Source organism: Nyctereutes procyonoides, unplaced genomic scaffold, assembly GCF_905146905.1.
Source record: "Nyctereutes procyonoides isolate TBG_1078 unplaced genomic scaffold, NYPRO_anot_genome, whole genome shotgun sequence".
In the NCBI taxonomy this organism is placed as follows: Eukaryota; Metazoa; Chordata; class Mammalia; order Carnivora; family Canidae; genus Nyctereutes; species Nyctereutes procyonoides.
The window spans coordinates 16,801,186-16,817,815 of NW_026575032.1; the positions used below are offsets into that span (position 1 = coordinate 16,801,186).

Sequence of the window (16,630 nt, forward strand, 5' to 3'; positions counted from 1 at the left end):
ATAAGTAAGTTTTATTTTAAACAGAGGTAAATGCAGGAGGAACAATCTTGGCATAGCCAGGAATGAAAGAAAATTCTTTTTATGAGCACTGAAAACTTGCTAACAGTTGGCATGTATAAGAGAACATTAAAACACTTCTACTACTTTGTTTGCAGCTCCTCTCTATATAATTTCACATATATGATACCGTGTTTCTCCCAGGCTCTTTCTCTCCTTGTTTACCCAGTGCCTAGACATCTTAGACACATAATAAATGTCTGTTGAGGGGCACCTGGGTGGCTCAGTTGGAGCTTCAGTGTCCAATTCTTGGTTTTGGCTCAGGTCATGATCTCGGGGTCATGAGATTGAGCCCCAAATCTCATCTGCAATCAGAAGAGAGTCTGCTTGAGATTCTCCCCCTCTGGCCCTCTCCCTGCTTGTACTCTCGCACATGCTCTCTCTAAAATAAATAGATAAATCTTAAAAAAATATCTGTTGAATGGGTGAATGACTAAAGCTCGTTCAGAGGAAAACTGGAGTTATATTCTCCAGAGATTAAAAAGATTTGAATCCAGAGATTAAAATCTAGAGATTAAAAAGGTATGAACAGCATAAGATACAACTAAAGTCTTTTTTTATTTCTTAAAAAATGATTTACTTATTCATGAGAGACACACATAGAGAGAGGCAGAGACATATGGAGAAGCAGGCTCCCCATGGGGAGCCTGATACAGGACTCGATCCCAGAATCCTGGGATCAGGACCTGAGCCAAAGGCAGATGCTCAACCACTGAGGCACCCAGGCATCCCACAACTAATCTTTTAAATAATAATTTTAAAAATCCCACTATGGGTGGGTCTGATACTATTCTAAATGCTTTACATCATTTAAGACACAAAATTGTCATAATAATCCTATTATTATCATCCCCGTTTTCTAGATGAGACACCGAAAGCTCAAAGAGGGTGGTAACTTGCCCAGGGTTGTACAGGTAAGGAAGTGGTGAAGGTAGGATCTGGATATTTGTCTGAGCTTCAGAGTCAGCCCTTGCCATCTCCCCACCTCACGGTAGCTCATACCCAGACAGTTCTCCAGTCCAGAAGGCGGGAGTGGTGGGAGAGAGTCCTGCAAATGGAAGGACTGGGCCTGCTTTGTGCTGTTTTGGGGAATTGTGTTTATTCACGAGTTGCTCTCACTAGACCACCAATTTAACACTCTGCCAACTGTCCAATTATTCGTGCTCACGTGGAGCTAAGTGGGTTCTTCTCCAGCTGCACACCTTTTTTTTTTCTCTACATAATTAATGAAGCTCATCAAAGCCCTAGAAAACAAGCCCAGAGCACCAGCCACTCTCATTGACATGTTAATAGGGGGTCAGGTGCTCCTGACCCCGCCACGGGATGTTTATATGGTTCCAGCGCTGCTCGCAAATGTTCCATGTTGATGATAGGATATGGATGCATCAGGGCTGCTCCTGATCAGCAGCCGCAGGACACACAAATGGCTGTGAAAGTATCTGAAGGCGGCAGGCCACACAGATCAGGTAAATCCTAATGACGAGGGCACAAAACCTGCTGTGTGTAGGTTGTCCAGGGGAGCGGGCTCAGCGCCACCGTGAAGGGCCTCCCTCGCCAGTGGAGGGCACCAGGAAGCCCTCATCCGTTCTGTCCTGGTGAGGATTATGTAACTTTTAAAAGATGATGTAGACAGTCAGAGGTTTCGAAACAGCAAAAAATATATTTTCACTTTGCTTCACCTCCGGTCCTGATTGCCCTCCTGAACACAGTAGATTGTTCTGTTGCTCTTAGACTTGCCCTGTCCAGCGCAGTGGCCACTAGCCACATGCGGCCACTGAGCGCCTGAAGCATGACCGCTCCAAACTGAGCTGTGCTGTTAACTATAAAAGACACATCGGATTCCAAAGACTTGGTATGAAAAAAAAAAAATGTAAACCTTCTCATTAATAATTTTTATACTGATTACATGTTGACTTCATAACATTTTAATATATTGGGTTAAACAAAAACATATTAATTTCACCTGCTTTTTGCGTTTTCTAATGTGGCCAATGGAAATTTCTTTTTTTTTTTAAGATTTTTATTTATTTATTCATGAGAGACACACAGAGAGAGAAAATTTCTAAATTCCATGGCTTGGATTTGTGGTTTGCATCGTATTTCTGTTGGGTCTGTGCTACTCTAGATTTGCTGCTCTGAGAGGGGCGCAAAGGCCTAATGATTTTCCAGGTCTTTGCTCTGGGCTTTTCTGTCACATTAACAAAAGTCTTACTCTTACTAATAGGTGATGCTGAAATCAGCACTGTCCGTCATGCAGGCTGTTCTAATGCAGACATCAACCGCTATCCAGAACCTTCAGTTTCCAGAACCTTCAGTCACTCTTCAGCCGACAGCGTAACGCTCCGGACCCTGACTGGCCACGTCACGAACACATCAGAGCACCGTGTGGCACATGTAACTCATGTTCTCACTGTACCGACCTGAGGAGCTGACTCTCCACTTTGCACCTAGCAGCTTTTAGGGAATGAGCAGGTGCACCCAGAGCCCCTCCCTATGGGTGTGCAGCATGTGGATAACGCAGCGGTGTGCAGCCAAGGGTGCAGGGAGGAGGTGGCCATCACACCTGGGACACCCGTGGGGCTGTGGCTGCAGTCCATCTGCTCAGAGGGGGTGCCTTTTCCTTAATTCGTACCAAGGCACCAGTAAAACTGGTGATGGCCTGAGATGTGCCGCTTTCTACCCTCATTTTCCTTGCACCACTGCAGAGCTTCGGTTTGGCACCAAAAGTAGTTCTTGGCTTAATAAGCCCATTAATGTCCTTTGTATGAACTGCCTAGAGTCTGGTGCACAAAAGCAGCTCAAATAAAATTTCAAACATCTCAGATGCAAAAGCAATTAGAGGATGCAAGTATGTTTATAAACCTCTTCTAGGAAATCACAATGTTAATAAATGGGAGTTATCAGTTTTGGTACTATTTGGGGTCAATATTTACTGTTTAGTAAATAAAAACGTATAGGTAACCTGCGTAATCTCATGAATCATATTAACTAATCATGACAGTGTATTGGAAATCTAGCTAACATGAAAGGTATTTTGATTCTTTATGCATTGGGTCAGATGCAAGCCATTTGGTGTCATAAAAAAGATTAATTCCATAGAAACTTGCTCAGGAACCAAGATATAATACAATATCTTATAGGAAAATAGCATTTTTTTCCCAAAGAGTTTTATAACCTCTAGAAAAGCTGAGAGTTGCTATAAATAGTTAATGAAGGATGACATAATATGTTTTAAAACTTGGAACCCTGCTCCTCTTGCATAGTGACTCTCTTTAGCGGGGCTCTCTTTAATAGATAAGATGTGACCAAGTAAATCCTTAATACAGAAATATTAAGCAAAAGGAATATATGATAGTCTGTTACTACTCTAAATAAAAAACAAAAACAAACATTTTCATAATAATATGAATTTATCGAACAACAAAAACGTGCAAAACCAAAAAACCCAACTCTAAAACAGGAGTAGCTATTTGAGGATCAATTTAACACAAACTTTTAAAAAATTGCTACAAGCTTGCTTCACACCTTTTGCTGAGTTGGATCAAGTACCTCAACAAATGAGAAATATGAATCAGAAGAAGGTAAACAATAACAAGTGTTGGAATTGCTTTTAAATACAAATAAGATGATATTTAGATTTATACATGACCTGCTCATCCTCTTTCAGAAACGATTACACCATCCTAATATTTAATCTTATGATCATAAATATTTGATTCATGGGGTACCTGGGTGGCTCGGTTTATTAAACGTCTGCCTTCGGCTCAGGTCATGATCTCAGGGTCCTGGGATCGAGTCCTACGTCTGGCCCCCTGCGCAGTGGGGAGTCTGCTTCTCCCTCCTTCCTCCCCCCTCGTTTGCCCATGTGCATGCACATGCTCTTTCTCTCTCTCTCTCTCTCAAATAAATAAAATCTTTAAGATAAATAACTAAGTAAATAGATAAATATTTGACTCCTTTCCCTTTCCTCTTACAATATAGTCGATCACCAAGTTCTGTTATTTCTTTCCTTTAACTGCTGCTGTGCCTGTTTTCCTTTAAATTGTAAAAGACACATCCAGATAGAGATTCTTACTGACTCAAACTCGAAATAGTAGAAAGTCCCCTAACTGCTCTCCCCTGCATTTCACCTCACTGTTCCCCAACATGAACCTCTCTCTCCAGCCTGGTCATCGTCTGCATTGCCCACCTAACAACCCTTTGCTGGAACCAGAACGCCTTTCTACCCCCTCACCATCCGATCTAACTCCCAGTCATTCTTGGTCTCAAAGCTTATCTCTGTGGAAGCTGCTCTTTCTTCTCCAGGCTGTACTGACCGCTGCCTCCTCTCTGCCCGTAGTCCCTAATGTAGGAATCAGGAAGGTGGTACTTGACCACTGGCTGCCTGGTTTGACTGACCTTGTGTGTCTCCTTATCCTTGACCAGAATGCACATCGTAGGACACTGTAGATGCTATTACTCTAGTATCTTTTTTTAGTCCACAGCATTTGGAATTTTAGAGGTGAATATACACAGGGAGAAGTACGCTTGGTCAAGATTCACAATTTTCCACACTTGTGACAGACCCTTCGGCTGATAGACTCCTGCTAGGGTAAAAACAAAGCTAGACCTACTCGCTTATATGTAAACGCACTGGATATCTATTGGGAGCCATTGGGCAGGAGCTTTGGGGGCAGTGAATGACCTTGAAAGGAAGGGAATCTCAAACCCAGGAAGTAGAATGAACTTAGGCTTCCGACACCTCCTCAAAGCTCAGGAACACCAGGGAAAGGTGCCTGAATCCTATCCTTGATATAACAGCGTCAGAATACGGAACAGCAGAGATGGGGCTGTTGTGTCTGCAAGCAGTCTGTTGCAGACACTGTTGTGTCTGCAAGCAGTCTTGCCCTAAGGGGATGTCCCAAAAGAGGCCCTAAGTAAGCCTAAGTGTGCTTCCTTTAATGCATGCACTTCCATTCTGTGGCAGTCTCTCTCCCTATAGATCCTGAGGAAAGCAGGGCAGCATACACGAGGCCATGCCCTCAGCTGGTCCTGAAGCAGAGAAATGGACAGCCAACCATCTCTTGGAGAGACCAGGGAAATTCCACGCTTCACCCTGGTGGAAACGCAGGTGGGGGTGGAAAAGAGGATGGGTTGCTTTGTCCTATTAAGAAAGCCAACAGCAACAAAAATTCTATGATTTACAAAACACAGCTAGAGTCCACAGGATTTGATCTCTTAAAAAATTTCACTCTATCCTAAGAAAAATCCATTAACTGCAGAGTAAACCTAAATTCTTCCATCTTACCTGAAACAATACAAGTTTGAGACCCTACAAAATTTATAGTTCCACAGACAATAACTGCCATATTTAAGCACATACAAATGTGGAGCATGAAATAAGCATAGGTTGCTTTAACTGCAGATTCAGAGTTATCATATGTACAATTTCTCCATACTGTTTTCTAACAGTAGCAGTGGTGGCCTTATTAAAATGCACACTCCCAGGCCCCATCCCAGACCTACTGACTCTGAGCATTTGGCAGTAGAATCTGATTATCTGCATCTCGAATAACTGCCCCAGGTGATTCTTAGACCCACAAAAGCTTTAGAACCACTGGCTGTTGGGGTGTAAGCTCTCTAATTAGGCAAGAATATTCTTGTCCCATGAAACCTTTAAAAGGTCTTCTCATAGGGCGCTAATTGAAATCTCTTTCTTGCACAAATGTATCATAAAACAAATTCCTAAAACTTTTCCTTTTCTGCTGTTTACCCTTAGCCTCATATTTCTAATACTTTGACAGAAATATCAATCAGGATTTTCAAAATATGCCAGTGTGTGTATGGAAATGACTTATTACACCCATCAATATGAACACATTTCATTTATTACCTGGATTTTTGTAGCACGTCTGCCCACTGCTTTCCCCTCAGCTGGGAGGCCCTGAATTCAGTCAGTGATGAGTGTTCTGTCAATATTTTACCTTGCATCTAAGTGGCCAGATACTATTGGCTTTGTCAGGGTCATGGAACCTAAATTGCTTTTATAGTCCTTTGAGGTAAGTCAATATTTTCAAGATTCTAAAAACTATTCAACGGCTATAATCATACGATCTTATTTTAAAGAGGGACGATGATCATGTGGACACTGCTGTCCTTTTGAACACGTATTTGACATACGTAATTTTTTTTAAATTTTATTTATTTATGATAGTCACAGAGAGAGAGAGAAAGAGAGAGAGGCAGAGGCAGAGACACAGGCAGAGGGAGAAGCAGGCTCCATGCACCAGGAGCCCGACATGGGATTCGATCCCGGGTCCCCAGGATCGCGCCCTGGGCCAAAGGCAGGCGCCAAACCGCTGCACCACCCAGGGATCCTGACATACGTAAATTTTATAGCAAGGGAGCACTTTAGGTTTTATGAAATCAGTCCTATGAAAGCCTAAACTGTTAGAAGCGATAATGTGAAATTCGCTAAAAAACATAAATTTTAATATTACACAATATTCTATATTCAGATAGAAAAATGTTGAAAGTCACTGAAGGAGTCTCTGGTAGGCTGAACACCCCCATTTATCTTGGTTTCCCTCAGTGCCCCATTACAATGAAAATAAAGAGATAAAAACGATTAAACATTGAAGAACAAAGAGGATGGGAGATAGCAGTAGCAATTGGAGGTATCAACAAATTTTGGAAGATGAAAATCAGATGGCTGAGTGGTAAACAATTAGCAGCTTAGAAAAGCTAAATCTAAGCTTGCAGTAGGGGAAGCCAAAAATAAAGCAAGATGATTCAAGCCAAAGAATGCTATAAAGTCTCAGAAATTAGAAGGACCTCTAAATGTCAGGGTGGGAGGTGGGGTGCACAAAAGGAAAATTGGTTAAAGTCCTGTTTAATTAAGAAGTGGACTAGATACAGTCCCCCAGACTGGAAGAAGGAAGCTGTACTACTTCAAAGAGTGATTAAGCCACAAGTCTTTGGAATCCTGGATCCCAGTCATGGCTGAGGGTGAATCGAGGAGCCATACAGGAACAGGGTGATTGAATGAAAGTCTACATAGCATTTAGTGAGACCATCACAACCACAACCACAACCACCTACCAACACCTTTCCTCCACTCAGCTCCAAAAAGCCAGCCTCCAGACTTATAACTTTCAGTATTGAGACTGAAGGAATCTTTTCTGATTAACCATGGGTGGGTGGGGGGATATCCTACAAACACCCAGTAAAATGGTTGGGTTCTGGCCCAATCCCTCTATAGCAAAGCCCCACATTCGACAAGCCCGGTCTAAGCACACAGAGTAACTAATTAGCTATATTGTAACTCATTCTTAAAATAATTAGACTTTTGAGAACAGCTTCTAACATGAAAGAATGAAAAAGCAAATGAGCATATGGGTAAAAGGTGCTTGGGAGAAACAGAGACAAAGCAGAGAGCATGAGAAAACTTACTTAATTTAATGAATTTAATTTCAATGATAATATCCTTAGATCAAAAAGGGTAAATCAGAGAACAAGAAAGAACTTATGGAAATTTGAAATGTGATGAATAAACTGAAATATTTAATTTTAGAGTTGGGGTATAAAGTTAAGGAAATCTTACAGAACATAGAACAAAAGGACAAAGATACGGAACACTGAAAAGATCTGAAAATTAGAGAGCAATCCAGGAAGCCTAATATAGGATGAGTAAAAGTTCCAGAAAGTTAAAAATAGAGAAAAAGGAAGTGAGAAATAATCAAAGAAATAATACAAGAACATATCCTAAGGACATTTTTCCAGATTTTTAAAGAAAAAATTCATAATACCAGAACACAGTGAATGAAAAATGGCTACATTAAGGCATACTGTTATTAAATTTCAGGATTATAGAGAAGATCTGAAAAGCTCTCAGAGTGAAAAAAAAAAAAGAACAAAACAAATCACACACATAGAAGGAGGATCCAAATTTCACTAGATTTTTCAATAGTATGAAAGCCATAGGATCTTGAAGAAATGTCTTTGTAATTCTGACTGAATATTTCTTAACTATAATTCTACATCTGGCTAATTGTCAATGAAATGTAAAGTTCTTTTCAAAAATAGCTTCCATTAAAACTCTCTTGAGCACCCTTTCTTAAGAAGCACTGAGGCTGTGCTCTAGCAACTTGAGGGACTAAGCCAAGAAAGAGGTGGAGGGATTAAGAAAACAGGTAATGTGACATGGGGCGGGGTGAAACACTCCAAGAATAATAGTGAGGAGCAGTTGCAGTACTTCAGTTAAGTAACAGACCAAGAAAACTGTAGATAAAACTGGAGCAAGAGGGTATAAACCCTCAGGAGAGACACTGAAGGAAAGAAAGTAAAAAAGATCAAGGAAGAGAAAGAGGGAGAAGTGAGAGAAAAGGAAGAGAGAAAAATAGGAAAGAAAAAAATAAGAAAAGTAGATTATTTGATGTTTGACCATATCTCGAGTTTTACAGAGTCAGACAAGTTTGAGGATGGATTGAAGGTAGGTAGGTGTTAAGGACAACACCAATTTTAAAAAAGAGGCTATTATTAATTCCAAGGAAAACAAAAAGTTGTGCAAGAAAGGAAGTATGACCATAGTATACTACATAATGGAATTGTGGTGTGTTATGCAAAAATCACTCACGTAAATATGGAATACTTCAGAATCATAATTTGTGATATATCCAGTTATACTGAGAGCTCAGGGGAGGAATAAAGAGACCGTGTGTGTGTGTGGGGGGTTATGTCTGTTTGTGAAGCAGTAGTATAAGCAGGTTAAATCCTCATCTTCAACAGAATGGAATGACTGAAAAACTGAGGAACAGCAGTTGATGGAGATAAAATAAGAGAAAACAACTTAAGAATGGAGGGGATGAAGCAGAGGACTCTCCTCAAAAGCCTTGCAGTCTGATTTAATTTTGGAAACTATGTCGTGTATTATTTGAATGAGATAAACAATATATTTTAAGGAAACTAAACAAAGGAGCTCCAGGTTTTTAAAGTCAAGAAAAATGCATCTTCAAAGAGATTTCCAAGATGGCTGTGAATACTGGAGCTCTGTTCTTTTTGTGGGGATTTTATTTTATGAAAAGCTCATAATAATATACCTCACATGGTACCCAAACACATTTTAGAAAAATAAAACTGGAAGAGGAAAATACTCGATAAAATATGAGCATACGTGTTCTCATTGTGATACAAACAGCCACACATAGCAAACACATATGTAAAGAATAAAGTAGCACAGTAGCCTGTGATTTAGCTAATCCTATGACAGTAATCCTAAAAATTAACATCACGTTTTGGAAATTATTCACTTTCCACTATTCCATGTAGGAATTATTTTTAGGCTTTGGGTATCCCTGTAACCTTCCTTGACCCGCAGACAGCCCTTTGCTTTTGGTTTACTTCTTTCATAGTTGCTCCATTATTTTTTTGTTTGTCAGACACAGAGACTGAGTTTGCTGTCCCAGCAATCTCATTGTTGTTCTATTGGTTCAAGATAACCACCTCCTATCAAAGGATTCTTTTTAGACCTGTCTTTCCGGTTCTTCTATTTGATCTCAAAAACAGCTCGGTGTTATTTTTGCTAATGCTCTCTCCACTGGAGCTGATAATCAAGTAAACATATTTTTGGCTTGAACTTTGATAATTGCCGTGTTTAATGATTATTAAACATTGTTACGTTGGAGACACAGTGTTAGGTACTATGAAAAAATAGCAAAAACAGAGAGACAGAGACAGAGGAAAGAGAAAGAGAGAAACAGAGAGAGAGAGACAAAGAGATCCTGTCTTTGAGAAACGAGATTAGGAAAAGATAATAGACATGACCAAAGTAAGTTCTGGTTATTTCAACCCAGAAATAGATACTTTAAAAATTAAAAAGCAATCCAGAAGGTCCAATACATGATGAAGTTCCAGAGAGTAAAAAAAAAAAAAGAAAGGAAAAAAAAAGAAGACAAGAAGAAAGAAAAGAAAAAGGAAAGAAGAAATGATCAAAGAAATAATACAAGAACATGACCCAGAGAAGATTCTAAACACTTTCTCTGGGTTATTGGTGGAAATATTGGCGGAAAATTTATTGATAGTTCCTGTCACTGTCTTAGCTGAAATTTGATGGGAATTAAAGAGAAGTGAAAAGAGGATGTGGAGAAAGAAAGGAAGAGAGTGAGTGAGAGGTGTGGGTTTTAGAACTATCTCCTGAAGCAGGGGGGAATTTACAACATACGTAAATGAATAGAAATAACAGTATCACATCCATCCAACTGGCAAAGTGGATAAATAAGGATTTTTTAAAAAAAGAATTAGTGAAGCATAAACCTTTTTTTTTTTTTAAACAGGGGCTTTCCTTTGCTGAAAAAGTATTTTTCCTGAAGGTAGAATTAACATACATACAGGATAGAAAATTTAGAAAATTCAGTAAAGTATAAAAAGGAAAACAATAATCACAATTTTACCAACCCAAAATACCACTACTCCTAATGTTCTAGTTACTCAATATTTTTCTACACATATTAAAAAACACAATCTGGACTATCACATACAAGCTAATGCCAATCTGATTATTTCGATCATCTTACAAGCATTTCCATGTGATTAATCATTCATTAATATCATCATTTTCGTGTACCTTGTTGATTTTTCCAAGATATTTATTTTGGTCCCCATTTTTCATGATCGTAAACTAAACCATGGGCATAATCTTTGTACATAAATCTTTGTCCAGTATTCTAAGTCTGAGGAATAACATGTAAATTCTGAGTTGTGGCATCATTTGATAAAACATATTGGAAATTTTGAAATAAGCTTTTTTCCCCTGGTTTGTGATTCACTCTTTAAAAAAATATCCAAGTATACGCGAGAAATGGCATCTTCTGAGAGAAATGGCATTTTCTGCAAAGATCCCAAATAAGTAAACATCCATATTAAGATAATTATCTTGGAGTAAATGTTTCAGTATTACTGGCTTTGGTATTCCAGTTCTTCAGTAAAACTAAGTGCTCATCGTGATCCTTGTGGTCAGCAAAGAGTAAAGTGAATTTTCACTAGCAACAGCAGAAAACAAATTTGAACTGCACCTATATATAATTATATTTTATATCTTGTCTGTAATTTGAGCTCATATTTGTGCAATGGACTCGCATATAGTGTAATTAACTATTCTGAGAGCTGTGTAAATACTGCTCCACAATCAGATAAAAGCATGAAATAAATGGTATGTTTGCAGAAAGATATTCACATGTTTATATACGTATTTTGAAGCTCGTTTCAAACAGTGGTGAGTTAATATTTCATTAAAAAGTGTGCTTTTGCTTGATGGTTCTTTTTGAGGTTAAGAAGTGATTATTCTAATAAGGCCTCAAAAAGGCAGACTCCGTCCACTGTGAAAGTACCTCGTGAGATGGAAGGAAAGAGGAGGAGCCCACAGATTTAATCCAGAAAACCATCACTTTTGTTTCTACACTTGACTGAGTCCTTTCAAAACATGACCTCTGCAGCTCAAGGCTTCGGTTACTCATAGTTAGGCAAGCATAAGGATCTGAAATGAGTACCTTTAAAATTCATGTTCCAGCAAAGACAAGAACTTTGTCCCAAGTTAGCAGATTTCAAAAGACATTTAGTGAGGGGGGGGGTGAGGATGGGTTCACATTGCACCCACATGTCTGCAGAGCCTGTGAGTTGGAATTAATCATCTTTGGTCTGGCTCGGAGAAAACACTCTACTGTCGCTCACGTAAAAACAGCCAACGTAGAAGCACAATTTGTATTAGGATTAACAACAGACCATTCTGACAGCTTGTGATCTCATAAACCCCTGACTCGTCTGGCCTACAACAAACATCCCTGTGTGTTGCCTGTATTTTTGCCTCCTTCAGAACTCAAGACTGAAGTGTATAAAATGTTGCATTTTCCAACGGTGCTTAAAAAAAAAAAAGAAAAGAAAAAGAAACCAAGATAAAACCTAAAAGCTCACATTTCAATGATATTTTTCTACCAGCTACTGATTACAGCTGGTGTAAACCAAGCTATATTTTTATTTCTCCAGACAGGATTTCTCCGGAGCTGGCCGGCATGTGCAAACAAGAAACCACTGTGGGGTTTTGGGGTTGGGAGGCGGTGAAGGCCAAGAATCAAGCCATAGAGCTCAGGCCTGTCTCTGCAGGCCGGCACCACCTCCCGCTCCGCAGCCTCCATCAAGCTTTGGGAGGGTGAGGGCGGGGAGGGGCGCCCATACAGGGAGACGCCAAGGGCCCCTTGTGGTGCAAGACCTGCCTGCACTACTTCCCAGTCCTTCTACTGCTTCCAATCATGGACACATATCCAAGTGCTAGATAGAACCTGCTTGCACAGGAGAGGCCTTAATGCAAAGAATTTTCCGCAAAATCCCCAACTACGACGCAAATGTCAGAATCCTGAGAGGCCTGAGGCACAGAGTAGCAGTTGGTGGTGACATGGTGGCTCCAGTGAGCTCACCCAGGTTGGAGAAGTCAGTAGAACAGCACATTTCCCCACTCCGCCCAGGGAGATGAGGTGTTAAGGGAGCTTTGGCTGCTTGCTGGTCAGGATGAGGGGAGTGAACGCTTGTCATAGAGGATTCACTCCCCACCCGGCTGCCACTCATGTTTACCACAGATCGGGGACAGCCCTACAACCCTAAACCAGGAGGTCGTGAAGGAAGACAGTGGGCAAGAGGAGAATTTATTTAGATCCCGCACTAAGATAGAGTCACCATCAACTTCCCCTGAGTTAGAGCTAAATGCTTCGGGAAGGTTCGACTGCACTCCCAAGTCATGAGGGTGAAATAGCTTCTAATTGCGCGGGCTTGGCGACCAATGTTTGAACACTGAATGGTCCTACAGAAATCTACCCTCCACTTCCCTCCGAATCTACAGAAAACTCTCCCACTTAAACATCAAGACTCCACATCTCCATCATTCACAATTCAGTCCGAGGGGGGTTATCCAGGGCCTCCCGAAATGCTCTCGAAATGCTCGGCCTTGCTACCACCCCGAGTCCAGGACTGTGACCTGGGAGAGAAGCCACAGAAGGGGCAGCATGTTTTGTCCTGCAACCTCTGCGTCCTGCCTCTCTGGGGGCACGGACTTGACCGAATTTCTGGTTCCTTATCCGCTGGCAGGAAGCAAAGAAGTCGGATTCCCAGGCATTCGAACACAGGAAGGCCTATGGTCAATCTTCCCCACCCCTTAGAAGAAGGGGAGGGGGGACAATCCAAAACCTAAACCTGGTGACCACCCCAAGGATGGACAGGAAGGTTCAGCAGGTAATGGGAGCCTCCACCCGAGCGCCCCCCCACCCCGGCTGGGGTGCGGCTCACCCCCACCCTTACCTGACCGTGGGACGGGAGCGCGGCGTAGGCCATGGGCTGGGGCATCGTGGCCTTCTGCTTCAGGAGAAGCATGCGCTTCTGCTCCTCGCTCAGGTGCGCCCTGGGGGCCTGCAGCGGCGGTGGCTGCGGCGGTGGCGGCTGGATGTAGGGCATCAACGGGTTCTTGTTGGGGTTGGCCATCGGGGGGGTCATCCTCTGACTCAAGTCTGCGTTGAAATGGGTCAGAGGCTTAGTGTTGCCGTAAGTGAGAATATTGTGCTGCTTGTTCAAGGAGTTTGTACCCAAGTTATTTGGCTGCTGATTGATCATATTCATGTGGTTCTGAGGGAGGTAGTTATTCATTGTCGTCTTCTGCAGGTTGTTTGCCATGGGAGGCACTATGGGGTTTTGGTTGTTAAAGGCTTGGGGGTACATCATTGGGCTATTTGGTTTTTCCGCAGCGAAAGCTGCTCCGTAGGGGCTGGACGGGGGCCCTAAGGGAGACCAACTGGAAGTCTGGTTCGAGTGCTGCTGCTGCTGCTGCTGCTGCTGCTTCTGTTGCATGAGTTTGGCCCTTTGCTGCTGCTGTGCAGCCATCTGCTTGAGCTGCTCCGCCGGGGACATGTCGGAGCCGGCCACTGCCACCGGGCCCGACGCGGAACCGGCCACGGTCACTGCTGCGGGATTAAGGAGATAGCCGTTTCCAGGCCGAGGTGGAGCCTGGCCTGGTGTGTGGCCTTGGTTCGGAGTCTGAGGGGACTGGACGGCACAGTTTGCTGGTGAGCTGGCGGGGTTCAGAGCTGCGGGAGTGCTGGCAACCGAAGGTAAACTAGTGGCCGTGGAGACGGTAGAAAAGGGAGGGCCAGAAGAGGAAGGCCTGGCCTGGGGGGATCCCATGGAGACGTGTGCAAAAGGAGAGTGAGAGGGGTCGCTCTTCACACTCGCACTCTCCTGGGAGAGGGGGGTCTCCGTCGCCGGCTGTGAGAATTCGGGCTCCTTCTTCTCTTCAAAGTCTTCGTTGAACAGGTCCTGTATGTCATCTTCGGGGACCGTGTTGGCCAACTCATCTATTAATTCTTGCCACTCCTGATCGTTCAGGTTGATGTCCGAGAACAGCTTGTTCTGATTCGAAAGAGATGTTTCTGATGTGTCTATGCAAGTAGGGTCGTCTAGAGGTTCTTGTTTGAGCTCCTTGCTCTGCAGGATGGTGAAGCTGTCCTCCAGGTCACTGCAACCATTGACAGGGAGTTTGATCTCTGGAAGCCTACCATTCTTACTCAGATCTTCTAGAAGCCCAGGAGTGTGAGTTCCACTATTCTGCAAGGGCAACGAGGGCTTCAGGTCAAGTTGGTGAAGAGGAGAAGCTGAAGGCAGTGGCATGTTGATGGTTTCCATTCCTGTAGGAATGTCCTTGCGTATTCTCTTGCTAGTTGGAGAAAAACTCCCGTCGCAAGCACCATTCTGCTGGTCTCCGTTCAGCGGTGATCGGGCTCCTTCCAACTTCCTTTTCACAGTCTCCTGGAGCTGGAAAAGCAACAGGAAAGAGGGTGAGGAGATTTCCAAGTTATCGTTTACTCTTTGGGCAAGGTGACGTGCGATTGCTGTGAACGAACTTAGAAACGCTTTATAACACGCGGCAAAGAAGTTCTACATCGAATCTCAAAAGTGGCCAGGCTTCAAATCCTGTGGGAAAAGGTTGTATCCAAAAGAAGAGCTCATAAGGCTAAGAGGTAGAAAACAACATAGATTGGAGTGCGGGGAACAAAAGAAAAAGAGACAGTTAAAGGCAGTACTTCTCCTACAGCAAGGAATCCTCTACTATTATTTTTCAAAGAAACGCAAAATGTGAGACTTGGCCCAAAATGTGTTATACTTGAGAAAGATGTTAATACCCATCTCAGCTTTTTCTCACATCTTAACTGAAGACATCAAGGAATTAAATCAACAATATTTAAAAAAAAAACACTAAAAACCCTTTAAGAATATGGAATTTAACACATTTACTGAATAGCACAGACATGAAGACTCATGGTTAGCATAACCCACAGCTTCCTTTCGGCTCTTATTTACTTGACCACCCCGCACCTCGTGAGGCGGCAGCCCGCTCTGCTCGACAAGCCTGCTTTCATTGCTCTCCTTGCCATCACATTTTCCCGGATTTCCTTCTTTCTCTCCATCTGCTCTTTCTCAGTGTCCTACGTATTCTTCGTTCTTTCTCCTAAACGATGCGTAAGTGTTTGCTCCTGCCCACTCTGCGCGCTCGCCTACGTGGTTTCATCCACTACAACAGCTTCAACCACCTTCTCTAGGCGGACAACCCTGTTAACAATGTCCCCAGTCCAGTCTTCTCTGCAGAGTTGCACCAACTCCAGCGTCTTCTTTCTGGATGTTTCATAGGCATCTAAAACTCAACAATGTCTCAAACATGATCCTCCCCCATGCGCCCTATCTCGGTATCTACCCTGTTCCCTACTCAATATCTACTCACTTGCCCCAACTGGAAACCTGAGCATTCTTCTCAAAATGTCTCGCATCGCCAACCACCGAGTCCTGTGGATTGCACATCTTGAATATCTCGCTGATACACCCACTCCGAGGCCAGGATACCATTTTCTCTTGCTGACTGATTGCAATAATCTTCTAACTGGTCTCTCTGGCTTGCCTCCATTCATCCATCCAATCTATTCTCTATACTGCCACCGCTTTCGAGAAATGTATTGCCTTTCCTGTTTATAACTCTGCAATGATTTCCGTTGCCTTTAGTTTAAAATCCAATCTGAGCCTACTTCACCTAGTTTCTGCTCATCATTCCAGGTTCATCTTCTTGCTTCTCTGTTTAGCATCACCTCCCTGTCTCCTGCCAAACATTTTCTATCAACTCCCTTGAAAGTCTTTCAGTTTCTTAGATGTGCCAAGGTTCCTTCCACCTCCAGAGCACTGTACACGTTGCTTTCTTTTCTCGGGACAGACTTCTTCCTTCCCTCCTCCCCTTCCTCAGGTTAACAGCTACCTATCTTGCAGATTGTAGTCACTTCCTCTAGGAAATCTTACATTGCTTCCCCACCTCAACTACATTAGGCACTTTGTTTGACCCACCTATATACTGCATCGGATATCCTGGAATAGAGGTTCCAAGCAACCTCTACTTCCTCATTAGAGCTCCTACCATACTTCGAGGTGATTGCCTGAGTGGCTGTTTAGTGTGTTCCAAGAAGGTAGGTACTCTGATTTGCTTACTGTGTATCTGTGGGGCTGCACCTACTGTTCAGGTTCATAG

At 42.6% G+C, this 16,630-nt stretch overlaps 1 protein-coding gene across 2 annotated transcripts in view; it reads right to left on the minus strand.

The window, feature by feature from the left end:
* The window catches only part of MAML3 (mastermind like transcriptional coactivator 3), a 399,969-nt gene that overhangs the window by 154,518 nt on the left and 228,821 nt on the right, over window positions 1–16,630 (minus strand). For both annotated transcript variants that reach the window (XM_055316985.1, XM_055316984.1), the window contains exon 2: window positions 13,375–14,877. In XM_055316985.1, the coding sequence (XP_055172960.1) occupies window positions 13,375–14,877 (1,503 nt within the window). The remainder of the gene's footprint in view (window positions 1–13,374; window positions 14,878–16,630) is intronic.